General features: G+C 40.5%; 3 protein-coding genes across 3 annotated transcripts; 1 reads left to right on the forward strand and 2 right to left on the reverse strand.

The window, feature by feature from the left end:
* Positions 1–2,479: 2,479 nt before the first annotated feature.
* LOC146645616 (large ribosomal subunit protein eL22) lies at positions 2,480–6,824 on the reverse strand. Its single transcript, XM_085392647.1, has 4 exons — positions 6,686–6,824; positions 5,765–5,872; positions 3,989–4,113; positions 2,480–2,674 (listed from the first exon to the last, which is right to left on the reverse strand). The coding sequence occupies exons 1-4, from the start codon at positions 6,695–6,697 to the stop codon at positions 2,530–2,532; spliced, it is 390 nt and encodes a 129-aa protein (XP_085248773.1). The 5' UTR covers positions 6,698–6,824; the 3' UTR covers positions 2,480–2,529.
* A 5,419-nt stretch (positions 6,825–12,243) lies between these two features.
* Positions 12,244–15,269, forward strand: LOC146645617 (troponin C, slow skeletal and cardiac muscles-like). The gene is made up of 6 exons (XM_085394403.1): positions 12,244–12,397; positions 13,065–13,095; positions 13,946–14,092; positions 14,221–14,335; positions 14,554–14,690; positions 15,069–15,269. The coding sequence occupies exons 1-6, from the start codon at positions 12,374–12,376 to the stop codon at positions 15,098–15,100; spliced, it is 486 nt and encodes a 161-aa protein (XP_085250529.1). The 5' UTR covers positions 12,244–12,373; the 3' UTR covers positions 15,101–15,269.
* A 6,241-nt stretch (positions 15,270–21,510) lies between these two features.
* On the reverse strand, positions 21,511–27,927 carry icmt (isoprenylcysteine carboxyl methyltransferase). Its single transcript, XM_085394402.1, has 5 exons — positions 27,686–27,927; positions 26,070–26,158; positions 25,747–25,916; positions 24,873–25,090; positions 21,511–22,020 (listed from the first exon to the last, which is right to left on the reverse strand). Exons 1-5 carry the CDS (start codon positions 27,902–27,904, stop codon positions 21,841–21,843), a joined length of 876 nt encoding a protein of 291 aa, XP_085250528.1. The 5' UTR covers positions 27,905–27,927; the 3' UTR covers positions 21,511–21,840.

Below are 27,927 nucleotides of genomic sequence, written 5' to 3' on the forward strand. Positions count from 1 at the left end.
TTTGTCTGTGCAGTCAAACCTCTACTCAGGTCAGATTGAACAAAACGATTCAGCCATCCATCCACCTCAGAGGTGGGGAGGTTGTTCAGTTTTATTTGTACAATACCAAACAACAGTTGCCTCGTGGTGCTTCATTGTAAGGTTAAGACCATCGGAAAATACAAACAATCTGCTGTCCTCTATGAGCCAGCACTTTGGTGACAGTGGGAAAGAAAACTCCCTTTTAACATGAAGTCTACAGCAGAACCAGGCTCAGAGGGGTGCTCATGACCAGGAAGACCGGACAACACTGTAGTGGAAGAAAACCAGAGAGAAATAATGACTGATTTAATGCGGAGTAGTGTAGAAACAGAGAGGGGGGGGGGGGTTCCTCACATCAACTAAGGGAGGATTCAGGGTCACCTGATCCAGCACTTGCATAGTTTTAAGCCTAATCCAAAAGGTAGAGGGGGAATCTTGTTTTCCAAATCCAAACTGGGAGCTGGTTCCACAGAAGAGGGGCCTGAAAACTGAAGGCTGTGCCTCCATTCTACTTTTAAATACTCTAGGAACAAGTAAATTAACAGCCTACAACGTCTTTATGATGAGCCTGATTTTTCAAGACCTTGTATGAGATGAGAAATTTGATTCTGGATTCAACAGGGAGCTAATGAAGAGAAGTCAGTGCAGGTGCTGCAGCATTTTGGATTAACTGAAGGTTTTTCAGGCAGTTTTTAGGACTTCCTGATAATAATGAATTACAGTAGTCCAGCCTAGAAGTAATAAATGCATGAACTACTTTTTCAGCGTCACTCTGAGACAGGATATTTCTAATTTGAGATGTTGCACGAATGGAAGAAAGCAGTCTTACATATTTGTTTAATATGTGCATTGAAGGACATGTCCTGGTCAAGGTTCCTCACAGTGTTACTGGAGGCCAAGGTAATGCCATCCAGAGTAAGAATCTGGTTAGAAAAAACATTTTAAAGATCTTTAGGGTCCATGTTTGCCTTAAAATGGTGGCTGTCTGAGTGGTGTCCAAAAATGTGGGCTTCATAGATCATTTGGAAATTTTCTGGGGAAAACATGGTCTTTCTAAGAGACACAGAATCCATCCCAGTTTGGATGGAGCAGCTCTAATTTCTAGAAACCTGGACAAACTTATTGTACCTACCCAAAACGTGACTATAGTGGGGGCCAGTCTTACACACCTCTGCAGTTTTTCCTCCTCCTGTTATCACCCCATATTATTAGACTCAGCTGGCTAGTATTATGATGGTCCTTCTCTCTTCCATTGTTAATAGCCTTTTTCTCACCATTTTTGTACCAACACACTACTTTCTGTAGTACAACACTGTTCAACTTTTATGCAGACAAAGTAATCCACAACAGCTGGAACAGCTGTAGGAATTACACCAGCTTTCAAGGCTTGATCAACCTCCATTGCTGCAGAACAGCTTTAAATTGTTAACCCATGTATCATTGTGAAATGTACATGATTTTTCAGTTTTGAGTAACCTTACTTTTTTAAACCTCTGCCAGCTCACCACTTTGTAACATTTCAAGCTTTCATTGTACTTAAACAACTTGAATTACAATAGATAACAGGACAAATTGGGGTATTTTAAGACGTTTGACCATAACTTAAGCAAACAGCCTGTTTTGAAAGGAGTAGAAAGTTCAGATACCTGTTTAAAACTGTAGGGATTAAAAGCAAAACGTTGTCAGAAAAAAAAATAATAATACAGAAACCTGAAGTATTGGTACTTCATTACTGTATCGCTCTCATTTTTTTCCCCCTACATGTATCATTCTCTTTTGCTTTCTACCATCTTTTTCTGCATCATTTGCCTCTAAATCTTGTCTGTACTGTACAGTCGTAGTGTTTGCTGCCCAGAATACACACATTTGATTGGCTGAGTGGTATCATGTGGAATGACATGAAACTGGTCTGTGCCTTTCCTCAGCCACCAAATCACCACCATCAAGACTACGAAAGGAGCAAAACTGGTTTGAGAAACAGGAGAGTGACCCCAAACACACCAGCAAATCCACAACAGATTGTTGTAGTGGGGCCAAAATTGCTCTACAACAACGCAAGACAAACAGAAAACATGTCCTCCTAAAGCTGGATCTACAAGCTAATAAGTCAGAGGGTGTACTGGGTTTGTCACAGGACAGAAAGAACCCTGTGAAGAACTCTTACATTAAATTACAAGCAGTTTGTTTTCAACTCCAGCAGTAATTGACTCATATTTGACCATATGAAGACTCCGCCCACTTCACAACAATGAAGAATGAACAAAATCACATCGCTCAGTTTTATTTCAGCCCATCTGAGCTGCTTAATTTGCAATTTTTTAAAATCTTGTTTCCATGATTCATTGGGTCCTATGTAGATCCTACAGTGAGTGCTCTACAGTGCAGTAACACTGGAATGAATAATGTTGCTCCGGATCTGTCATCACATTATGAAAAAGAACCTTAAACAAAAACTCTGTATTGTAAACAACATTTATTTAAATACACAAAATCTGATTAATTGCCATTTTAATCATCATCTTCTTCCTCCTCTTCATCCTGATTAATCTGGAAGTAGCGGAGCTCATAGCTCTCCTTGGTGTTGGCAACAACACGCAGCCAGTCACGGAGATTGTTCTTCTTCAGGTACTTCTTTGTCAGATACTTCAGGTATCTGGAAAAACAAGAGATGTTGAATCATCAGTTGAATCCCCTTCAGGGAACAGCAGCACGGTGGGTGATAGTAGAGATGGCACGATACCACTTTTTTTTTATGTCCGATACCGATATCATAAATTTGGATATCGGCCGATACCAATATGAATCCGATATAGTGTTTTTTAATCAATAAAACTGTTTTTTTAATATCTTGCTGCATTTTGTATAAGTTCAAACTCTAAATGCTCAACCAGACCGCGGACAGGTCCCGCACGCCACAGCCGCTCTATCACGTGATGCATACTGTTCCAACGCGCTACGGTTATGAGCAGTTATGCCATGTCGCAAGTTTTGTGAGGTGATTTTTGATATTTAATGGATCGGATTACATTTTTTATTTCTCTCCGATATCCGATCTAGTAATTTAGGTCAGTATCGGACCGATACGGATACGTAATATCGGATCAGTCCATCTCTAATGGATAGCTTCCTGGTATATGGAATGTTACAAAAAGCTATGCAAACCTTGCTTTAACAATGCCATGAAAATAGCACATTTTTCCCCCACAAACACAACAGAGTGGTGGTGTGGCGACATCTGAACTCATAACTGCCATTATACCTTTAAGAACTGAATCCTGTTCACCATGGGCCGTTTTCTCATCGATCATGATGATGATGAACTCCCTAAACATCCATTCCCTGACATCATCATTAATTGTTAAACTATTTGCTTACGTGGCAAATACATTTATCCATTTTTAGTTTTGAAAAGACTCAGCTTTTCTGGAATCCTCTATTATATAAAAAAAACTGACTAATAAGCTCACTAGCTGTGAAATTACACTTTCAATTAAACTACAGGTTCCAGTCTTCAGTTGTAATATCCCAGCTCACGTCACATGATGATTCTACTCAATAAAAACCCTGTGCAGCTTTGTTCTTGCACAGCAAGAGAGAAAGTTACATTTCATATAATATATTTGACACTTTATTAGACATCGTTTCATTATTATTATTTTTACATTCTCTCCGATATCCGATCATTCAGGATTAAAGATGTGTGTCAGCTGTCGTTTGACACCGATATGCCACCATATTGTTAATGTCTTAAAATGAAAATGTTAATGTTAGTATTTGTGAATGGCTGCAGCTGCATGAACCCTTCAGCACAGTGAAATCACCAATAGCAGTTTTTAGTAACGTCACATGATCTATATGAAGATGTTGAGTTAACTGGTCTTTACATTTGCTTCTGTTAGTAATGTGGTCTCGTCATCTTACTCAGAACTTTACATTAGGATCAAACAACACAGTGAGTGCCTGATACCTTTTGGAGAAGGGCACCTCAGAGGACACTGTAATCTTGCTCTTGCTTCTCTCAATGGAGACCACACCGCCACCAAGGTTCCCGGCCTTGCCGTTCACTTTAATGCGCTCCTGCAGAAACTGTTCCTGCAATTAACATGTGGTAAAAATGTTACTTTATATCGACGGCTCTATTTATGCTCCACATGAGCAACAAGTTGACTGAAGAGTAACAAGCAAAGTTCTAATAAAACCAACAAAGCTCTTTCGGTGAATGAGTTTGTGGATTTTAAATGCATCAGGCCTTTTTGCTTAAATGAAGCTAACAGTAGTATGGATTATTACGAGCTGTTTTCCAATTGTATGGCTGTGAGTTTGATGGCTACAGAACCCTGGTATTAAACTTGTCCCCAAGTAGATAGTTACATATTCAAAAATTAGTCATTTCTGGGGTTATTCCTTCGGTGTTAATTCATTTTGACTTTTTTGTGCAGCACATTTGACTGTGTTACATGTAACTGCTTTAGAGTCCTGTGTTTCCAGCAAAGCCTTCAATGTTCAAACTAAACGTTCAAGTGTTTTTCCACCTCAAGTCAAAATAACGAGCACTATTTTTATTTAAGCAATAGATCTGCATTTCTTTATCCTAGGTACAGTTACTGGCATTATGAGAACGTTTGTCCTTGTGCACAGCTTTTCTGGTGGCGCGTACACCACATTGCCAAAAGTATTCACTCACCCACCCAAGTTGTTGAATTCAGGTGTTCCAATCACAGCTGTTATGCTGCTGTGTTGACATCAAAATGCTTGTGAGCAATAACCAATAACTGCAGTTTAGAAAGCTAATTAGCACCTAGAAAGCTTCATCAATTGACAGGAGCCACACAGAGAGGAGACCTTTACCTCATTATCTGTTCAACGTGCAGAAACTTGGTTGGTACTTACCAATTTTCTTGTTGCTTAAAAGAGAAGAAAAAAAAACCCTACTCTTATTTGTTTTAGATATCATCTTAAACATGTAAACACACTGTTTCTTGCCACTTGCCAGAAAAATTGCCACCACCTCAGCTTTGTAATACATAACCACATTGGCCTTGTTAGTTTGTTCTTAACAACTCGTATAAGTATAACCAGTAACTAAGCATTTCACACTAAATTATAGTGAGTATCAGTAACTAGGTGCTGACAACTACCAGTACTGAGAAAATGTTAATGACATTCATCCTTAGTGGCTGTAGCTCAGGTGGCAGAGCAGGTCAGCCACTAATCAGAAGGTCGGTGGTTCGATCCCAGGCTGCATGCCAAATATCCTTGGGCAAGATACTAACCCCATGTTTGCCTACTGGTGGTGGTCAGAGGGCCCGGTGGCGCCTGTGTCCGGCAGCCTCGCCTCTGTCAGTGCTGTGGCTACAATGTAGCTTGCCATCGCCAGTGTGCGAATGGGTGAATGACTGAATGTAGTGTGAAGCGCTTTGGGGTCCTTAGGGACTAGAAAAGCGCTATACAAATGCAGGCCATTTACCATTAGTGTCATGTGGCCCTAAAGACATCTGTAGCAAGAAATGTTACCGACTGAAGAGAAGAAGAAAAAAAATATAGTCCGAAGCTTAGGTGTGTGTGTGTAAAGGTGTGGTTTCCCGAGCTAATCCAAATGGAGGCTGAACTCAAAAAGGGTGTAGAGTGAGCCAGATCTGGCTAGGAATGTCATCTCAAAGAAGCCCTGCAGCTTGTGCAGGACAGCCTTTAGTCTTAAATTGGTAATAAAATAACTCAGAAAAAGTTACAGCTTAAAACTTACAAAGTTGGCAGCATCCATGATGCCATCTTCGACAGGGTGCGTGCAGTCCAGTGTGAATTTTAGGACCTGCTTTTTCTTCTTACCACCTTTGCTGACATTCTGCTTCCTCTGCCAATGGAAGGACAAACATTTACTTCACTGCAAAGAACCTCTAGGCTGTCCACTACATTTATATGAACAAAATTTAGTAAAACACCCAACAACAACCAACTGTTAACATTCCAATGTATCAAAATGTTAATTTCCCGTTTGTGCAGTACATAGGTCCAAAGAGCGATTGGTAAAATCTGGTCACCATCACATTCAACTGATTAATTCAAAAATCCTGCAATCTGAATTAATAGCGGATTTTGCTTTTACCTACAGAGTTATATGTATTCAGCATAACAGTTTAATATACGTGATGATGCAACTGTACTTCGATTCTAGCCAAAGCTCGACTTTAATTATAAGAACATTCAATGACAACATTAAGTATGCATAAGTGCTATTTTCGACTCTTTAATGTTTTGATAAGTACGACTAAAAGTAATTAAAAACATCTCCATGAGTTGAGCTCTGCGTCAATCCCCCGACTAGTAACGTCCACGTCTCGGAGCGATTAACTAACAAGCAGGTCAAACAAACAAACACAGCTCCGTAGATACTGTCAGCCTCCAAAACCTTATCTGCGCACCTTATTAAACAAAGGTATCGTTATAGGGCTAGCAACGTGGTTAGCTCTGCGACGCTGCTAAGCTAACGTTAACTCACAGACAGCCATAGGCCACAAAAAACTCAGCTGTGTAACCGAAAAAAACCATCACAAACGGACCCAAACCCTGCATTTTAGTCCATGTAGATGCAACAAGCCAGTTTTTTCCAGATTTCATATAGGAAAAGATACAACTTCGATAGATTTTAGCACGACTTTTTACTTACAATAGGCGCCATGGTGAAGAAGCTATCAAAAAGGAAGAGCAAGCGGTGCGCATGCGCTACACATCATACGCCGAAAAATTGATGGAATTCGTTTTGTCCCAAAATCGCTTCATTTCCATTCATCCAATAAACTTTTTTAAAAACAGCAATGGATGTTCATAGAACCTCGCAATAGTCCCGGTATTCCTTGTTAACTAGTTTTTACATTAACTGGTTAGATTTGTTTGTTTTTCACTCTCCGTGTTAAAAATGTTGCACCCGCAGATTCGTCATTTTCACGGAACCGTCTGATCGCTCTAACAATATTAAAGACCTCCGCAAAATAAAGTCTCCATCTCCAGCTCGTTCAAATATATACACGCATCGATATTATATTAAGATAACAATTAAATTATTTTAATTAAAAAAAAAAAACCAAAACACCTTCTGCCTGGTCCGTCTTTTTGTAACATAAACAACGAGTCGACATTTTCCTCACGACAACGATTAGTTTGACGGGCCCGCGGGTTTACCTGTCAGCTGTTAAACACCTGCTGCTGATACAGGAAACACGCCCACGTGACAGTGACGGTTTAACGTGGACAGCTGCTGTTTGGGGTGGGGGAACTCCAGGCCACGAGGGCCGGTGTCCTGCAGGTTTTAGATGTGTCCTTGATCCAACACAGCTGATTGAAATGGCTAAATGACCTCCTCAACATGTCTTGAAGTTCTCCAGAGGCCTGGTAACGAACTAATCATTTGATTCAGGTGTGGTGACCCAGGGTGAGATCTAAAACCTGCAGGACACCGGTCCTCGAGGCCTGAGGTTGGACACCCCTGGTGACGTCAGCCTCCACAAAATAAACAACTGCAGCCCGTTTTCTCAGCGCAGAACTGTTGGAGCCTGTTTCCTCTCAGAGTGACTGATCTGGGTTAAAAGTAACAAACGGGATTTAACGGGAGGGAGTGATGGACACTGGGCAGCAGATCAGTCAGTTTACAAACAGGAAACCGGGCTGAAATAATCTGTTTCCAGTAGGCTGATAAGTGCTCTTTATTTCAGCATGAGAAATGTCTATAAGTACGTTTTGAGCACTTTGAGCTGATCATCGTCTTAAAACGAAGATAAAACAAAAGCACATTTATTTTCTGAGGGGAGTGTAGTGAGCAATTCACTACAATTCACTACAATTCACTACGTTGATTCAATAGAATCACCTGATATTGACTAAACATTGTTTCAATGTCTCCTGGGGACTCTATGAATTAAATTCTCAGTGCCCCGAACTTACAATAAAACATTACAAATACAATTACTCAACATAAGATTCCCCATAACACCTGCCTTTTCATTTCCCCTGATTCATGATGCGCTGGTACCCAAGAAGGTGACCATTAGCCCCATCGTATCAACTCCATAGTGTTTGTTGAATCTCTATCAGATTGTGTGGCCTGCTATCTGAGTGACTGTCTTGCAAACTAATCCAACTTCTTAATAGCAATGAACTGGTCTGCATTGGTGCATCATATCTTTATTCTCTTCCCCCTCCTGCCCCCCCCCCCCCTCTTTCTTAAATAGATAACTATCATATCTGATATCATATCTCACAGTACAATAATATTGAATGGGTTGCATTGTTGTATTTTGTCATGTTTCTCAGGTCTTTGTCTGAATTTCTACGAACATTATTGCTAAGGATTGTCTTATTGCATTGGAGTCACACTGGGTTAAATATGTACACTTGGGTTTTAAGGGGTATTTATTATTTTCTTCTTTTTTGGGGGTTGTATGGAAGCCCCAAACGCAATTTCATTGTTCTTGACAATGACAATAAATAAATAAATACTAAATACTAAACTAGCCAATGATGAACTTGAGTCCGAGCATATCACCGATCTTAATGGTCTTGCGTCTTCAAACCACTCGACAGTTAACAGTATGGAAACCATTTCTGATAATAATCTTGCGCTGATGATCCATCTCTGATCTTTTTCCTTACTTTGACATGAAGCTCAGGAACAATAAATGTTATCCTGCTTTAGTTGGATCAATCGCGCACTGCTGACACAGTCTCCATGCACAGCTTAGAGGGAACACTGGTTGGATGTATACCTTTATGGATCTGTGTAGATTTTAACTGTAATACTGATCAATACATGCCTGCACTGTAGGTGAGTTTAAAAGAAAAACCCAAACCACATGACACTGATGGACAGATAAATGAAAATGACAACATTTCTGCCAACATAAGAGGTCAATAAGATGACACTTTAGTCGTGCACATGTAAGTATGTTTACGCACATTCACCCTGCAGTCAAAATCACATATTTTTCTTTACTCTTTGTCTGTATTGCATGGAGTATAAATACGACATACCTCATAAACATATAATTTGAACTTGCTCACCAACCTTCAACAAACGTTACAAAGTTTGCTAACATTTTCTCAAGTGTAGTTTTTCCCTCCTCTGCTGTTTTAACCAATGGATCATTTTATTCACTTTCAGTCTAAAATAAAATTCTGCCCATTTGTCAGAAGATTCAGCTCATTCATACACATTATTATTGAGCATCTGTACTTTGGTCAAGAGCCTGCTGGCATCCAGCTGAAGGAAGATGTTCTGAAGTACTTCACAGCCGGCTTCAGTTGCTGAGGGTAAATGAGATTCAGTGTTCCTGAATCTGCACATGCAGAATCCATGTAAGAAACAATGCTTTGTCTGTGCTGGCATCGCCTCTCTCAACAGTGATGGTGAAGATGCCACCGGGACAACTTGTTCCAGCTCCCTATTGAGATCATTTATAAAGGAGGGTGCAGCAAGAATATTTTGCACAATTATAAGTTACTCTCTGAAAAACAACATCATACTTCAAACACTGCTATGTGCATAAAAATATGAATATGTAGAACTTCTGTAACATTATTACCATTTGTAACATTAATATACACTTATTAAGCAGTTCATTAGGAAAACTGATGCAATGCAAGAATTGTCATAAATTTGTACTTTTACTAATATTTTATTTTTAGTCCTATTTTCATGTTTTCAGTGGGAGAAACGTTTCATCACCTCTCCGGTCAGGCAGAATTGCCTTATCTGGATGACTGAGCACGCCAGACTGTTTTTTACATCAGTATTGTGTTTACACATAATAATTTGCCCTTTTGTTACATTTTTTCATGCCATCAAAGTATTTTCATTGATAGTACTTGTTTTATCACAGCCATGTACAGCTGTGAGTGTTTGACAGCGCTATGGTCTACAAAGATACATCTTTTTGTGAAATGAATAAAATAATTTTCCTCCATCACAAAAAGCATCTGTACTTCTCTGTTCAAAGCAGAGCTCCGTTTACAGAAACAGTATTTTAGCATCACTTCATTCAAGATTGACAGAAACAAAAAAGAAAAATGTTTTGGTTTACCTTTACACTGTTCAATGACCAACTGTGGTTAGGCCCAAAGGCTTCATTCGCCACAGCAGGTATGAGGAGGAGGAGGGGCGGATATCAGAGAAGCAGTGAGGAGAAACAGGGAGGACAGGACGTTCTGGCATAAATCACTTGTTTCTGTTTAAACCAAAATGATCAGGCTCTTTAACAAATCTCTCTCTAAGCAGCTGTAGACATTTATAATAAGAGCCTGTCAGTGACAGAAAGAAGCACTTTTAATGATTAGACTTTTATCGGCTAACAGTTTCCATAATGGACAAACAGGTGCCTTTGTCACCATTGACAACTGCAGTAGTTTCACTTAAAACTGGATTAATTTCAAAATCTGCCGCTCTCATTTCTATAAGAGTCCTTTATACATCTGCTCATGCCAGCATCTCCACCAATAGCATTCACTCAGGCTTTTTTAGTCTTTCCTGTGGCACGAGACAGGCGTCCCCATTATCCCCCCTATTGTTCACATAGAGCACCTGTCAGTCTTTCTGAGATCCTCCTCTATTTTTAGCTGAATTTCCCAATTAGGCACAGAATTTAAGTTATCGCTTTGTGTTGATGATTTATTGCTGTATGTCCCAGATCCTGTTCTCTCCAAATCATTTATTTTATCTGCTTTTCACAGATTTGGTTCATTCTCTGATTATAGAGTGACCATCGCTAAAAGTTAATGCTAGCCTATCATCATTACTGCTCACACATTCTGATGTCCCTTTTTTAAATTAGGCCCCTCTGACTTTAAACATCAAGGATCAATGTAACATTAAATGCTGTTTTCTCTGCTAATTAAACAGGACCTCCAAAGATAGGGAAGCTTACTTCTTTCGCTTATTGGTAAAATCAGTGTGATTAAAATGACCATCTGAACAAATCCACACTTCAGAGATGTAAAATTCAGAGGCGGATTGTCACTTCCTAACTTCCTGTTCCATACTGGACAGCGCATATCCCCAAAATCTCCTTCTGGTTCAGATCTTTGGACCTTCTATGGCGCAGTGTAGAGCCCCCGTCCTGTTTCTCATCCACTCTAAATGCTTTACTTCTTCTATTCCATCCAACCTCTCTGGCTTAACCCTTAGTTCACTCCACACTGAAAATTTGGCATCAGTCTAGGAGGCATGTCAAATTTAACTCTCTAAGTATCTACGTTATCTCCTTTATTGAGGAATCATCTGTTTCAACCATTTTAGCATGATATAATAAGGGGCTGGCATGTTTTAATGATTTTTACAATGATGGTGTTTTCTGCAGCGTCACAGATCTCTCTCTCTCAGATCTCCGTCCTTCTGACCTGTTTCAGTGCTTTCAGATTAGACATTGTGCCAAAGTTTTATTCCCAGTTCTTTTCTCCACAGCAGTGGGAGGAGCTTATGAGCCAAGACCCTCTTCAAAAGCCAATTAGCTCTAAAGTTTATAATGAAATGTCATTTTTTGATTCCTCACCAGTTACTAAAGGCTGCTTGGGAACGTGAACTGGGTCTAAATTTGGGGGATGACTGGTGAGACAATGCTCTAAAAGAATCACACAGGTTCAGTCTGCGTTCGGCTTTCTCTCATACAGTCCTGCTCTCTAAAACCTGACAGTCACAGATCCATCCCAGTCTCACTGACTCTCTGGCTCATCACTTACTCACTTTTGGCAGAATTATTTCGATTTCATGGGACATGAAAAAAGGACATTTTCAGTGTTCATTAAACCTTTCCCCCATGTTGCCATGTCCCACTTGACCTCTAACCAATAAATATTTTAACGTTTACTTTCTTAATGGCAGGACGTTATCTTCTTCTTCACTGGAAGTCGACTAAAGCTCCCTCCAGCACTCAGCGGTTCAATGACGCCATGTCTTTTCTAAAATCAGCGAAGCTCTTAAGATATTACGGTCCATTACAGTCCTGTAAGTGTAGGTCACTGGGAACTACAGCAGTCCTGGTGTTTACTGGGAGTAACCTTCAAAGACCAAAAGAAAAAGCTGAAGCCTGCAGTGATATGATTCAAATGTGCTGCAGTGGAGAGCTGAGGGGCTACTGACAGTGTTTCACTGTTCTTTGCTGCCTTCTGTTGTTTCCTATTTATAGACTTCTCTCTTTTAATCCCTCTGTCACCCCTCCCACCATCCTCCTTGAATTTTGTGAGATAGGTCAAGAGCCTTTTTTTAGTTTCACAGTCCTCTCACAATAAAGGTAGAGGGAGTTATAACTGCCAGTCCTCGTGCTGTGTCTGAGTGTGCTCTTGTTTCAACTGCAGGATCAGATAAGCAGCCATGGATGATGTATACAAAGCAGCGGTGAGTACTGATATTGCCGAGTATGCTGTTATATTTCCTTCTATAACATGTTTTCTATGATATACATATTTATTGGACAATTACATAATTATATTATGAGACAGACTGTATAGTTGTTTTTTAACAACTGTCAGTGTCCTCCTGAAAATGTGAAGTTATGTTATTATTGTAAGCTTTGCGTTACTGGAGCTTTACAGTGAAATCTGAGTTCAGTCAGCCTTGTGTACCAGTGTGATATATTTGACCAACTTCACAATGCAGTGCAATGAAGAATTTTAGGAGAAAGTTCATAGAAAAGAAAAAGGGATTCATTTGAATATTTGCCCGAGGTCACCAAACTCATGTTGGAGTCAAGACGCTGGTCTGAAAATGGTTTGAAAATGTCACTTTTATATGTATAAATAAATGGTGCCTGACAAGAGAACAAAGAACAGCTGGACAGTTGAAGGGAAGAAGAGAAGTGACAGCTGCTGACTCCGTCAACTCAACTCCCATAAACAAGAATAGCAAGTGAAGAAATTAGTGTCACATTGCAGTCCATACTGAGAGCAGGAGTGAAGCTGCAGACGTGAACCTCTGCTGCTGCTGAGTGCCACAAACAATCACCAAATGAAAAACACAAGTCAGATGAATTTCATGTCAATTAAAATGTGATGTTTTCCTCCAGGTCGAGAACTTAACAGAGGAGCAAAAAAATGGTGAGGAAACGACTTCTTTTCATTGCTGTCTTTCTCTTTATTAGATGAAATGAAAAATGCTTTATTCATCCCACCTTTGAGAAAGAAGTTATAGAATTATAATTCAGTGTCATTTCTACAGCGCCAAATCACAACAACAGTCACCTCAAAGCACTTTATATTAATAATATGAATATGTTTTGTTTTCATTATTTTTTGTGTTCATTTTGTTTCAATTACAGATCCTGATTATTTTTCATGACAGGAGAAACCAATGAACCATTTCAGGCTTTTATTTTAAATACTTTTTGAGGGATTCCTGATCATTGCCTCAGATTTCCATGTGTGGAAAAAGGCCTGAGATTGTGAAGTATCTGATATGTGAAGCTACGTTTTCAAGCAAGCATAAATAAATATTTTAGACAAATCAAAGATGGTTAAACAGAAAACAAACAAAATAAATAAAACTAAATTGATAAATTTGTGGTTGTTGGATTATTTCATTGTTTGACAATAAACCTCACACCACAGGAAAGCCTATTTCTTTCCCATAAATGGTGCCAGAATAAATAACAGTATTTTTCCAGTGTAAATATTTTCTTTTGTTTTCTGTTTTCCATTGTGGATAAATTATAAGATTATAGGATTTGGATCTTTGTGTTTAAATGACAGCTTTTATCATAACAAAGGATAATCAGTGAATTCCTGTAATATTAGATGATGTAAACAAGCGCCCGATAGAAACAGTTCAAAGTTAGTTTCGTCCTCACAGATGTTATATTTTCAGCATCAGTCTGGTCTGCATCGGCTGTTTGTTGTTGTGTGCAACGTTAACAACAATCTCAGTAACAAAAATGATTTGTTTTTTCAGAGTTCAAAGCTGCGTTTGATATCTTCATTCAGGATGCAGAGGACGGCTGCATCAGTACCAAGGAGTTAGGAAAGGTGATGAGAATGCTGGGACAGAATCCCACTCCTGAAGAGTTACAGGAGATGATTGACGAGGTGGATGAAGATGGTATGTCAGTATTAGTATGTTTCCATCAGGAACATGTTTATTTCACGACATGGTTTGCATATTTAAAAAAATTAAAAGGTGAAAAAGACATTATAGTCCTGATTTATTTATTTGCTGTATTTTCACAGGAAGTGGGACGGTAGATTTTGATGAGTTCCTGGTTATGATGGTCCGCTGCATGAAGGAGGAGAGCAAAGGAAAATCTGAGGAGGAGTTGGCTGAACTTTTTCGCATGTTTGATAAGTAGGTCTCTTTTGCATTTTTTGTTCACACGCAGCCAGAATACAAAGAAAATACCACCAGCCTGATACCACACAAATCATTGCTAACTGCCAGTAGGAGATTGAGGGATGTTTTGAATATTATTGCGTATGTGAAGTACACATACAGTAAAAATCTTAATGCCAAAAGAGTTCAGCGAGTATTCCACGTAGGATTGATGAGTGTATTTTTATGTGAAGGAATGGAGATGGATACATAGACTTAGAAGAGCTGAAGTCCATGCTGGAGTCCACTGGAGAGGCCATCACTGAAGATGACATCGAAGAGTTGATGAAGGATGGAGACAAAAACAATGATGGCAAAATTGATTATGATGGTATGGGAAGCAGTTTATTTGTAATTAAAATGTGCACAAAACAGCTGACTCCTGACAACATAAGGAGAACATTCTCATCACGTTCACAAACCATTTCACGGAGAATGATTACAGAGTCACTGAGCTCTTTATTGTGGCTGACAAAGTGCATAAAGTAACAAAAATCAGAAACTGAGTTCAAAAGGCAACTAAACAAAATCCAAAGGAGTAACTGTGAAAATGATATTTATGGACTTTGATTTTAAAACCCATAGATTTTAAATCAAACAGTGTTGTGTAGAAAAGTTCAAAATAACATTGTACCCAGTCATGGATCGTTAGTAATGAATAGCTTTGCTGATGTGACTGATGTACTGACCTGTTCGTTGTCTCTGATAGAGTTCCTGGAGTTCATGAAAGGTGTTGAATAAAGGATTCTGCCGGAGGCTTCACATCTTCTATCTTCTACATGCGTTGGCAACATCATCGAAGGCCTTCTTGAAGATATCTTCACCGGTTTTTCTAATACTGTACCTTCAAGGCCTTAACAGCTTTTTCAGGAGATTTCATTGAATAAAATATTTTTTCTGAATAAAAATACTTAGATGTTTGTTTTGTCTGTCATAAAATTTTGTGTAAATTAGCTTAACTGAAAGTGAATTTGTATTATTTCTATGGTGCTTAACTGAGCTGCACAGTCGTGTTATAGTTTCAATGGGACACTGGACTCCAGCGCAGGACACGAGGCAGGAATAAAAGTTCGAGTGGCTTTTCCAAGGCTCCACAGAAAGAAACTTGGCAGGTAATTCCAAGTTTTCCACTCGCTTCCCTCCTTGGTACATGAGGCTATGCACAAAGGAGATGACAGCAAAGACAAGCCACAAGAAACAAAACATGGAATTCAACACTCCGGTGGAATGCTCTGATGGTTAGCGGGAAGAAGCCTCGCACTTTATCACATCTCTCAACTTATTACTGTATGTCCATATATATTATGACTGTGGCCATTCAAATGTCCACGTCCATATACACCACGCACTTGGCAAGACACAGAGACAGAGACAACGGGTGGAGGACAGAAGGATAAGTTGACTCTGGAGGATCAGGGAGGTTTTTATTATCCCCAAATGCAAATTTGTTGTGCAGTCAGTAGAAATCACACAAACATCAAGCAAAATGCAATAATGTGCAATAAATACACAACAAAGCAATATGACCATTGAGAACATGGTGAGTTATTTAAAAGACGAATGGTTGGGGAGTTGCAGTCCTGTATGCTGGGATACTGTTTCTACAACCAGATGGAATCAACTCAAACTCCTCTAATAAGGAGTGTGGAGGAGCTGCCATAACCTTCTACAGGTGTGGAAGCTCATTCAGGGCCACACCTGCGATTGTGCTGGACTCTGTCACTGTATCTTGAAGTATCGTTGTGCCTGCACCAGCAGACAAAAAAGAGAGTGGAAGAGCAGATTTAATAAAACAGTAACCTAAAATTAGATGTGCTGGGAAGCTTTTCTACAGACAGCATCCACCTAAAGCTCAAAGGTAACCTTATCATCAGTTTTAGTGCTACAGTATAAATACTGCTCAATGACCTGATCCTTTCTTAAGAGCTTGAAAAAAGGACGTGACTGGACTTCTTTAAGCAGTACATGTGGTGGTTCTTATATGGCTGTTTTAAACTGTTGGAGCACTCAACACACTTTATACAACATGCCTCATTCACCCATTCAGACCCTTTCATACAAGCACTTTATTCTACACCTAAGTGAAAATGTCTCGATGCTTAATCATCCAGGTAAAGAAATCCCAAAAGGTTGATTCTGTTCATCTGGACATTTTCAGCGGGAGAAACATTTCGTCACTCATCCAGATGACTTCTTCAGTCTCAGCTGACTGCAGGTTTCCTGCACTGATCAATGTCCATGAGTACCATTCACAGAGAGTTGGGGAATGACTGCAATCACAGCATTGTAAGATGGTGACAGATGTACCCTTAGACCCCCTCCTCCATTCAGAGATGGTCTTTCCCTTTTCACGTAAATGGTCTCCTTGACTGCCCTCAAACCAGCGTTCCTCCCTGTCCAGGATGTGTTCATCCTCATCCTTGAAAGAGTGTCCTCTGGCCTGTAGGTGTAAAAAGACTGCAGAGTCCTGGCCTGACGAGGTAGCTCTTCTGTGTTGTGCCATCCTCTTCACCAGAGGTTGTTTGGTTTCCCCGATGTATAAATCCTGGCAATCCTCCAACAGCGTACACTCTGTTACTCTGTTTGTGTTGGGGGATCCTTGGGGTGGACCAATTTTTGGCGCAGTGTGTTTTGGGGTTTAAAAGCCACAGAGTTTCACAGAGCCTGCAGTGTTTAGAAAAAATGCGTCTCAACTGTTCTGACACTCCTGACACATATGGGATTACTACGGGTGATAAGAGAGAGCTTCTGTTTATAAGGTTGGAAACCTGCAGTCAGCTGAGACTGAAGAAGTCACCTGGATGAGTGACGACACATTTCTCTCCCTGAAACGCTACGTCCAGATGAACAGAATCAACGTTTTTTTGGATGACATTAATAATGTTAGTCACTACTTGATGCAACTCAGTTTTTAACCAGCAATTAAAAACAGAACAAGTATATTTATTTATATATTAACTTATATGTATAGTGTATTTCTTATTTATGTATTTGACCTGGGGATAGAATCATTTTTAAACTGGCAAAATAAAATGTGAAGCCTAATCCAAAAGGTAGAGGGGGAATCTTGTTTTCCAAATCCAAACTGGGAGCTGGTTCCACAGAAGAGGGGCCTGAAAACTGAAGGCTGTGCCTCCATTCTACTTTTAAATACTCTAGGAACAAGTAAATTAACAGCCTACAACGTCTTTATGATGAGCCTGATTTTTCAAGACCTTGTATGAGATGAGAAATTTGATTCTGGATTCAACAGGGAGCTAATGAAGAGACGTCAGTGCAGGTGAAATATGCTGCAGCATTTTGGATTAACTGAAGGTTTTCAGGCAGTTTTTAGGACTTCCTGATAATAATGAATTACAGTAGTCCAGCCTGGAAGTAATAAATGCATGAACTAGTTTTTCAGCGTCACTCTGAGACAGGATATTTCTAATTTTAGAGATGTTGCACAAATGGAAGAAAGCAGTCTTACATATTTGTTTAATATGTGCATTGAAGGACATGTCCTGGTCAAAAATGACTCCAAGGTTCCTCACAGTGTTACTTTGTTACTAAGAACCAGGTCATTTTCCTCTCTAAGGCCCTTCTACACCGATCGCTCAGCGTGTCGGGGCGACCAGCTCTTGGCAGCATGGTTCATACTTCTTCCATTAAGTGATTTTGGAGTTCAAAGTGCTCACTTCAATGCTGAAGAAATCTTTCTGTACATTCCCCCAAATCTGTGCCTCGACACAATTTCTTTGACTTTGAGTTTGTGCTCTGACATGCACACTCAACTACTGAGTGTGTGCATTTTCCACCGCAGGCGGACTCCAATGAAGTTGTAGAAACATCTGATTCATTCATGATCTGTTCTCATTTTTACATTATGGGCCATTGTGTGTCGAACTTTAAGGTGAAAAATGAATTTAATCCATTTTGGAATAAGACTGTAACATGACAAAACGTGGAACAATTAAACTTGAGTTAATACTCTCCAGATGTGCTGCACGTGTGCTGTTATGGTAACCACTCCTACCATGAGATATTAAAACATTAACAAATTAATCGTATTCAAGCACCACCGGACACCTGGAAACGTAGTGTTTGGTTTATTATATATAAGAAGCAGGTAAAGCTTCGGGTCAGGGTGCTGTCTCACTGCGGGGGTCTTCATGCTGACTACCCTGATGGATGTCTCCGTTAACACACATACAAATAAGTTACCAGTTAAACAGTGAAGCTAATCAAACACCATGTTGAGTGAGGGTGAAGTGCCAAAACATCTGCCTGCCAGGTGAAGTCAGATCACTGCCATGCTAAACACAGAAACAGGTACAAGGCCTACGCTCTTAGTGTTGCCATGTTCCCAGTTTCTGATGGTCACATAGCATCTATGGGCAGAAGGTCTGTTTAATAATGACTGTGGTGTTTTGGTTGTTTGAACCAGATGGTTGGACCTTATTTACCCATTTCAACATACCATTTGTACACAGTACTGTAATATTACTGTCATCTCACACCTAAAGTAAAATATTTCACATTAAAATCCAACAGAGAAAAAGAAAAGCAGCTCGTGTGATTCATGGAATGTAGAATGTGGGAAAACAACAACAACAAACAAAAAATGCTAACTTATTGTGCACACACACTTTCTGCAGTTTCCACCTTTTGCACCTCGGTTCATCAAAGTACCATCATTCCTCCCATTTAGCTTTTCTCTCTGTCGTAGCAGAGTCATCTGCATACAGATGTCAGTTCTATCCAGCAGAATTACACTATTAAACTTGCTCACGGCTCACGAGTACATTCCCCTCAAAACATTTCCCTTTCATGAGGGCGTCACTGATGTTTTCACTGCTAACAGAAAACAGGACACCCTGTCTTTAAATCTCATTTCATTTATAGAAACTCCCACCCTGCTGTCAGAGAGCAAATGATGCTTTACAGCATCATTTGATGTTTGAGCTGATGAATGGTAATGAATGGTCTCTATATTATTGCATAGTGCCTGTTCTGATGAGCCAGGCTCATCTATGAGCGTATGTCTTTGTTGTTGGAGAAAAAGTAACACATCATCTGCATAAAGACTGATTTTAATGCCCTTAATCACTAAAGCCTGTCTGATTGATGCTGTGGTTGGTTAAAAATTGCAAACAGTGAAGGGCAGTGTGGGCATCCCTGCCTGGAGACAGAAGCTGGAGGATGTTTGCTCATTTGTCCTGACACATGCTGTTGGGGAACTATTTTTAACCAGTTTATGAAACCAAATGCGTGTAAAGCTGCAAATAAAAAATTCCAGTTTACTCTGTAAACACTTTTCTGCATCTATAGACAATATTGTGGTTTCAGTGTTTTTACTACATGAGTAGAAATCTGATACTAAAACCCTAAACACACAGTCAGATAAGGGTAATCCAATCTCTCCTCAAAACAAAAACACCAAATATAACTCAGTCATTCAGCTCAGATTTATTTATGTAGCTCCAATTAACAACAACTGTTCCCTAAAGGCGCTTTATACCGTCGGCTACAGCTGACAGTATAAAGTCATTTGGTTGATTTGGATAACAGTTTGAGCGTCACAAGCTGACAGGAGAGACAAAAAGAAAAATCAGTTCCTAAAATACAAAAGGAGCTCTAGCACTGGAGCGCTGCTAGCACTTCCTGTTGAATACAGATCATGCTCACGTTACTTTAACAGCCTCAGGTACTTTATAATGCGAGCATACAGCACTAAACACTTGTTTAATGCTGTATGCACACGTCCTTCTTGTACTCAGGTGCTTAGAAACGATCCTTAATCAAGTTTTTGTCAGCCACAACATTAAAGCCATGTGCCCAGTGCTGTGTTGGTCCACCTGAGCTGTAAACAGCTGTGGCCGAGGACCTCTGGTGATGTCACTTTGTCTCTGGTTCTGAGACATTTGTGTGAGAATTGTTTGAGCCTCCATGCATCACATGTTTTAGTAATACTCAAAGTTTTTTAAGCTGTAAGTAGATTTAATGTTGGGGCTGATTCCTGTATAGCTTCATTTATTTCATCAGTCCATGCATAAAATTCTGTTAAACACTTTTGTATATTTAACTTGATAAAAACCAACCTTTCACATATTCATCACTCAACCTGTATCAACCTGTTGAGCTCTTATATTTCCCCTTTTGCAAAAATGTTTGTCCTATTGTGATAAACTGCTCTCTGTGAGCACTTCCTGTGACTCCACTCTGTTCTACCTTGTCACTTCTCTCGCCTTTCCTGCCTCTGAGTCACATCACAGGTTTACAGGAGGCGCAAACAGGGACGATATACATATGAAGGTCTACGTTTGCAGTCAGTCATATACGACGACGAAATGCTCTGTAAGAGTGTAACTAAACAAAACTGTATGGTATTCATATGCTCTTGTCACACTGTCATGTTGTAAATGGAACTAAGAGTAAATATAAAAGTTCTCATGAACATTTAAAATTGAACAAATGTCACTTCAAAGTGAGGCCTTGATCTTATTAAACACCTCTGCTCATCTTCCTCTCTGCTCACAGCTCAAAAAAAAGGAGAAAAGCTGAGGTACAAAGTGAGAATTGGGACTATTTGTCTCCATAAATCATGACATGTTTTATTGTCCAACTCCTTTTAAACCAGATCACATGTTTTGAGGATGCGCACTGAGCCAACCTGTGCTACTGAATTTCACTCTTTGTAATTTTGGTCTTTTCACATAGAAAAGACTTTTTTTGTTACATCACACTACAGATGACGCTACAAAAAGTCTTTTTATTTATATGCTGACACTACACCTAACAGCAACGCCTGACTGCAGGTTTCACATGAAGACGTGTGATTGGACAAACTGGGATTAGCAGGGACGATGTGGAATTGGACATGTTTAGAAAGAAAATGTAAACATTCCCAACCAATCTGACTTGTTCATTTAAATCCAGATTCAGAGGATAAACAGACATTTATTCTGCACATCTGCCACTGGAAACATGGTGATGATAAACACAGACTTAGACATCAGGACTTGAATATAATGAGTCTCCGTGTGGGTCTGTCTCATATCAAAAATAGTTTGCTTTAATGGAGAAGTACTACAAGAATTTGTACACTAATGAATTTGAACCCGGTTGATTTCCTGTCCAAACATTTGCTACTAACCCCTGAGAGAATGATCACATCACTCTCCAACAACACAGGTAATCAGTGAGAACACAAAGCGTGCTACAAGTGTACAAATGACACATGAGAAATAAATGAAATGGGACACATGTAGAAGAGTGCAGCTTGTCTGGCCTTAAACTGAATGTTGGAGGTTGATATAAAAACAGCAGTCCAGCAGCCTGACACTGTCGCAGCTATCATGGTTTCTGCCTGTGAGCTACGGATTCTCAGTCAGCTGCAGGGTTTTACCTCGGGAGGGCCGTGCCCAGACACACACCCACCCATCAGGTCTGACTCGCTTTAGAGCTTTAAGTCTATTGCGTCCAGCATCCACCTCCTCAGTCTAGTTGACACGGATGCCTGAGATGAAGGGCAGCCCGGTGGGAACCCTTTTCTTGTACTCAACATAGTCCTCGGCGAAAAAATGGATAAGGGAGAGCTCCTCCTCCTCTATCCGCTCCCGGAAGAACCGCCAGCTGGCTATTGTGTAAGCCAGGATACACAGTGGGTTACACAGCATCACCTGCAGCAGCCAGAAAAAGACAACAGATGTCAGCAACAACAAACAATTCATTAAACTGATTTAGAAAACCCCTCCAATAGTAAACCAAATAACCAGTGACTGAGGTCTGTGTACCAGCAGGAGTGGGACATGTAGTTCATAGTTAGTACTTTAAGAAATCTTTCATAATTCTACACAAAGTGTTCCAAAACATACAAACCACAAATGATGGATTTCAAACACTGACAGCTGCATTAAAGCAGCCGAGCAGTAACCCTTCATATCCTGTTCTGTGTGCCCGATCACATCAAACGTTACGTCTTCTGTAATGTTTTTGCTTGTTTTGTTTTAAGTTTGGATCTCAGCGTTAAAACTTGACAAATGTATTTGTTATTAATTGTTCGCTGCGTCCCTCCTACAAAGAACAGATACTGGTCCTGCTCATGGTGTAAGAACCTTCTATGGCCCTGTCCAGCTCTTCTACAGTAGCGGCCCATCGGTGCCACACAGCAACGCTTCTGGCAATGGCACACACAGTATCATCACAGAGCAGCTGGACTACAGGTGGTACCTGCAGGGCACAGGCATTGCTTCATACTGCTAGCAGTGACAAATTAAATAAAATAGCCTCCACCTGGAAAACTTCCTGTTTTGTTCATTTTTTTTAACTCCAAAGCAGCTGAAACTGAATAATCTCGTTACCTAACATATCCCACATGTTTAACTGACTTGATGCTATACTCTGATCAAACTGTGTTCCTTGTGTTTAACAAACAAGAAGATAAAATGATCCTAATTGTAAAAATACACAGTATCAATATTTTCTTTTACCTTTATTATTGTAGTGCTGCTCATTACTCTTAGATACGACAGAGCTGTTAGATGCATAGAAAACTGCATCTAAATCGTTTGAGATACACATTTAGATCATCTCAGGGTTTCTAATATGTTCATTACAAATTCTGATTCAATTCACTGATGAACAAACTCCTGCTGAAGATCCGCTGCACATAAACAGCACTTGAAAACGATATAAAGCCCACTTGACTTATTTATAGCTCAAAAGGGCTTATTTACATTTTTCAAGAATTACATTCTTTATTTTTAAGAAGATCCATGAAAGGTGGAGACAGAGATCTCATTACATCACTCAGCGAGCTCTATTAACGAGCAATAATTGATATTCAAAAGAGAAAAAAAACAACACAGGCTTTTAAATGAACTGCTTACTGGTTTCCATTTTAGAAATTGCAATGTTTTAAAGTTTACCAACATCTACCTAACAACCCCTCAGGTCAGCAGCTCCATCTTCTACTGGTCCATGTACAAAAATATTAATGCGACGTACCAAACACAAATTTTTATATTATTTTACTTTCAATCTGAAACGTGTTACGATAGCATTGAAATTAATATGGTCTAGTGCCCCCCATGCCCCCCTTTAGGCTCACCCCTGCTCTCTTCCATGTAAAATAGGATGGCTGCCGTCATCATTCAGCAGTATCATTTAAACATGCTATCGGACTAAGTTCACAGTTCATCTGCAGGTTTTTCTCTGTATAAAACAAACAGCTGCTGAGTTGCTTTTCTTCATGTTGGAGTTTGTTGATCAGCTGCTTTGATGAATGGTAAATGGTAAATGGCCTGTATTTATATAGCGCTTTACTAGTCCCTAAGGACCCCAAAGCACTTTACATATCCAGTCATCCACCCATTCACACACTGGTGATGGCAAGCTACATTGTAGCCACAGCCACCCTGGGGCGCACTGACAGAGGCGAGGCTGCCGGACACTGGCGCCACCGGGCCCTCTGACCACCACCAGTAGGCAACGGGTGAAGTGTCTTGCCCAAGGACACAACGACCGAGACTGTCCAAGCCGGGGCTCGAACCGGCAACCTTCCGATTACAAGGCGAACTCCCAACTCTTGAGCCACGATCGCCACGATGAAGGACTCACACTCGCTTTTTTCCCAGTAAAGGTTTTAATGGTGACCACAGGAACAGCGCTGCTGTTTTGGATGACATAAACCTCCGCCTCTTCGCTCTTTACAGTTTGTAAACAGACTCCATGTTAGACTGTGCCAGCATCGTCATCACTGCTGCTGTTGGGGGCTGCGTGGGCTTAACAGACATTATAAAAGATGGATGTAGCTTCCAGATCTGAAAGTATTTGCTCATCTGCCGTCACACACACATGAACTTAACTGACATCCCATTCTTAAACTACAAGGTTTAAGGATTTAGGATGTCGGCACACCCTGCAGCATAACAGCTTCAAATTGTCTGGGAAAGCTTTCTACAAAGTTTAGGAGTGTGTGTATGGGAATCTTTTAAAAATCACCTAGTAGTGCATTTGTGAGGCTGATGTTGGATGAGCCTGATTCAGTCTCTCCTCTAATTCATCCCAAAGGTTTTCTAAAGAGCTTGGAAAGAAAGTGAAAAGACTTCTTTATCCCCAGAAAGTTGATTGTGTTCATCTGATCGTAGTGTTTACAGTGGGAGAAACGTTCAGAGCCTGAAGACTTCTTTAGTCATTTCACAGCTAGCTGCTAGCCCATGCAGAGCTTATAGCGCCTTCCTGCACTGAGAATACGAAGCATACGTGGCTACAGGATGTTTCCTGTGAGATCAAACTTCTACCATACACCTGGTAGATGGTTCGAATTAGTGTGTGAGCACGTTCACATCATAAACTGTGATCCAGAGTCACTCTGGAGTTTGTTTGGAACCACACAGAACCAAACAGTCTCGCTGAGGCTGCTTTGGTCTGCACGTGAGCGCGATTACTGTGTTCACACCTGCACAAACAAACCACACCAGGTGGAAAAATGAGCTGAAGTTAAACACTAATGATTGCTGCTGCAGCTCACCTGTGTTCCTATGCTCCAGTAGAACCAGCCCACATAGGAGGGGTGTCTGAAATAGGCGTAGACCCCACTGGTGACCAGCACATGGCTTTGGGCCTTCTCATTCTGGACAATGTGATTGAAGTTGGAACCGGCTGTCAACATGGCCGCCTTCCGTAATCCTTCACCACACAGAACCATGAAGAGACCCAAGACGCTCAACCAGCTGAGTTGCTTCAGTTCTATAAGAGATAAGAAAGACCGATGAAATACTGGTGAGCACATAAAAAGCCTGAGAGCGCAGATCAGGATCTGACCAGCTGCTGGTCTGCAGGCCAACAGGAAACCAGGGTACATCACTTCCTTTATTCAACAGAGGTGTGAGCACATTAGGTGTCAGTATGTTCCCATGAAAGGATGATGGCTGGCCTCTTTCTCCTTCCTTCTCTGTTATCTATTAAAAAAACAGATTATTATATTTCTTTGATGTTGATGGTTACACGAATAGCTGTTCATGCATTTTGCATGTCGCCACAGGTTCCCAGCTAAACTATAATGTTACTTAAACTTAACAAACATGTTTACTTCCTATTTTGAAACACGAATCTCCAACCACTCTTTGGAACTGTTGATTGTCATACCCATGTGACAGCAAGGAAAGTGATACATCTCTGGCAGCAGCCAGCATCATACTGGGTACTACGACACGGCCAGAAGCTCTGCACATAGGATGTGAGTCAGCCATGAATCCATTAGCCCATGCACACGCTCCACAGTCTGGATGTAATCTGAGATCATTGTTATTTCAGCATGAGCTAATATACTGGATCAGGCAACCTCCCTTCTCAACAGTTCTGAGTGGACTGAGTGCAGGTCATTACACAGATGACACACCAACCTGGAACGGTCAGCTTCTCCACAATGAACTCCACCCATGATGAGACAGCAGCCAGCGTGTACTCCACACTGTGGTTGAGCAGGAATGAGTCCAACGACAGGCTGCGAGGGTTGATGATGGCCGTTACCAGATACTCGGAGTAATGGAAGAACGACAGGGAACACATGTACCTGCAGAAAGACAGGATTACTTCACGTTCAACTGTAGCCGGCCTATATTAGGAAAAAACACATCCTGATGTCAACGTATGAAAATCTATGTAGAATTTAACCAAGAAAGTGTGACATATATATAGTTTTACACAACATAACAAATGTACATACCAGCCAAAATGTGTCCAAGTGGTTTCAGAGAAGGTTATAATTAAACCACAGCCAAAGGTCACTCCCAAAAAGCAGGCCCTCACAGCAACCTAGAACGAGGACATGCTGTTAACACACTCTGCACTCACTTTTTCACTGTCCAGGTATTTAAAACTCGTCCTTCACTATTACACCCGTCTGCTCCGCATTCACAAACATGTATTCTGTCTTGCTTCTACCGACTTTAATTCTTCTCCTATCCAGAGCATATCTCCACCTTTCCAAACTTGATCCCACCTGCTCTGTACTCTCACTACAGATCACAATGTCATCTGCAGATATCAAAGTTCAGGGAGACTCCTGCCTGACTTCATCTTCAACCTGTGAACAAGATGGGGCTCAAGGCAAATCCCAGCCCCACCTGTGGCTCAGAAGGGGTCATCTCCAGATCGATAGTTTGTTTCACAGCTCCTCCAGTCTGAATGTCAAATGATCCATGGGCAAGCTGCCCCCTGTGCATCCACAATGCAGAGCGTGAGTGAATGACAGACAATGCACTCATTGATAGGAAAACTGCTTGAATAAATGTGTGTATTATTGGATGAATAAGTCTTGTAGTAAAAAGTGCTTTGAGTGCACAGTATACAAGTACCAGACCATGTATCCCCTGGAACTCATTCCAGCTGCACACCTCACACACTTCTATGTCACTCCTGACTTTACTCATACAGTACCACAATGTGTCTCCTAGCATCCTAAGATATGCTTTGTCTACATCCAGAAAGACAGTACCTTATCTATACTTCTCCAATGCAAACATACAATCTGTAGGGGTCTTCTCAGTCTTAGTTCAAAAACTCTTTCCCATAGCTTCTTGGTAAGGCTCGACAGTTTTCTCGCTCTGTTGTTACTACTGTGCTACATATCACCCTTGTCCTTGAGAAGCAGTACCAGTATCCTCCTCCTCTATTTCTCAGGCATTGCATTAAACAATGTGTTTGCAAAGTCCGCTGCCCTGCTCTCTCAGAGAGACCAAGACAATCCCATAACTCCACAGGTATGTTATGTGGACCAAGCGCCTTTCCACTTTTCATTCTATTTATAGCCCTCACATCTTCCTTGCTAATCCTATGCGCTTCCTAATCCTGTAACTGTCCTCCTTTCTCTCATTTTGTAATTTATCACTGCCTCTTTCTCCATTCATCAACTCAAGCAATGCTGTATAAGTAAATTATATTAGATACAAACCAATACAGGACTAAATGAGCAGATTTCTGAATTACTTTCTTGTCACAGCACATAAAGTAACTGTTAGTACCAGTTATAGAGTTTAGCCATTTCAACTGTCTAAAATCAGCAAGTTCCTAAGCTTAACAGACTTCTATGTTTAGCACACTAATACCAACAGCCTCTCTCTTCTTTTGCTAATGAGATTAACTCAGTGTTAGCTAGGCTAGCTAGGCGACTCAGTTGGATAACATTAGCAGCAAGATTTAGCATTTAATATTAAATGGCGTAAAACTTGATTGCTATATTAACTGCAGGATGCCAAAACAAACTGAGGTCACAAAAAATACGACTTCAGCATAAGATTCAGCACAAAAGCAGGAAGTTGGTAACCTTATGACAGCACCTACCTTGTACAGAGGTCCCTTGTATATCAGAAGTAAGAGGCCGTTAATAAGGGCAATATGAGAAGAAATCGCAATTTTCCCGGGAGTCTCGGTCAGATAATCAAAGACCCAGTCGTGACGTCCAAACCAGGTTCTGATCAGAGGAATTACAACCACGCTAAGCCCTAAGATAAAGCCATTTATACTTACTCTAGCCTCTAATACCAACTTACTGCCTGCCATGATGGAAATACTGTACAGTGGTA

The sequence above is a fragment of the Rhamphochromis longiceps genome, linkage group LG20 (assembly GCF_057381845.1).
Source record: "Rhamphochromis longiceps isolate RC_006_pf linkage group LG20, R_longiceps_female_GT1.1, whole genome shotgun sequence".
NCBI classification, from domain to species: domain Eukaryota; kingdom Metazoa; phylum Chordata; class Actinopteri; order Cichliformes; family Cichlidae; genus Rhamphochromis; species Rhamphochromis longiceps.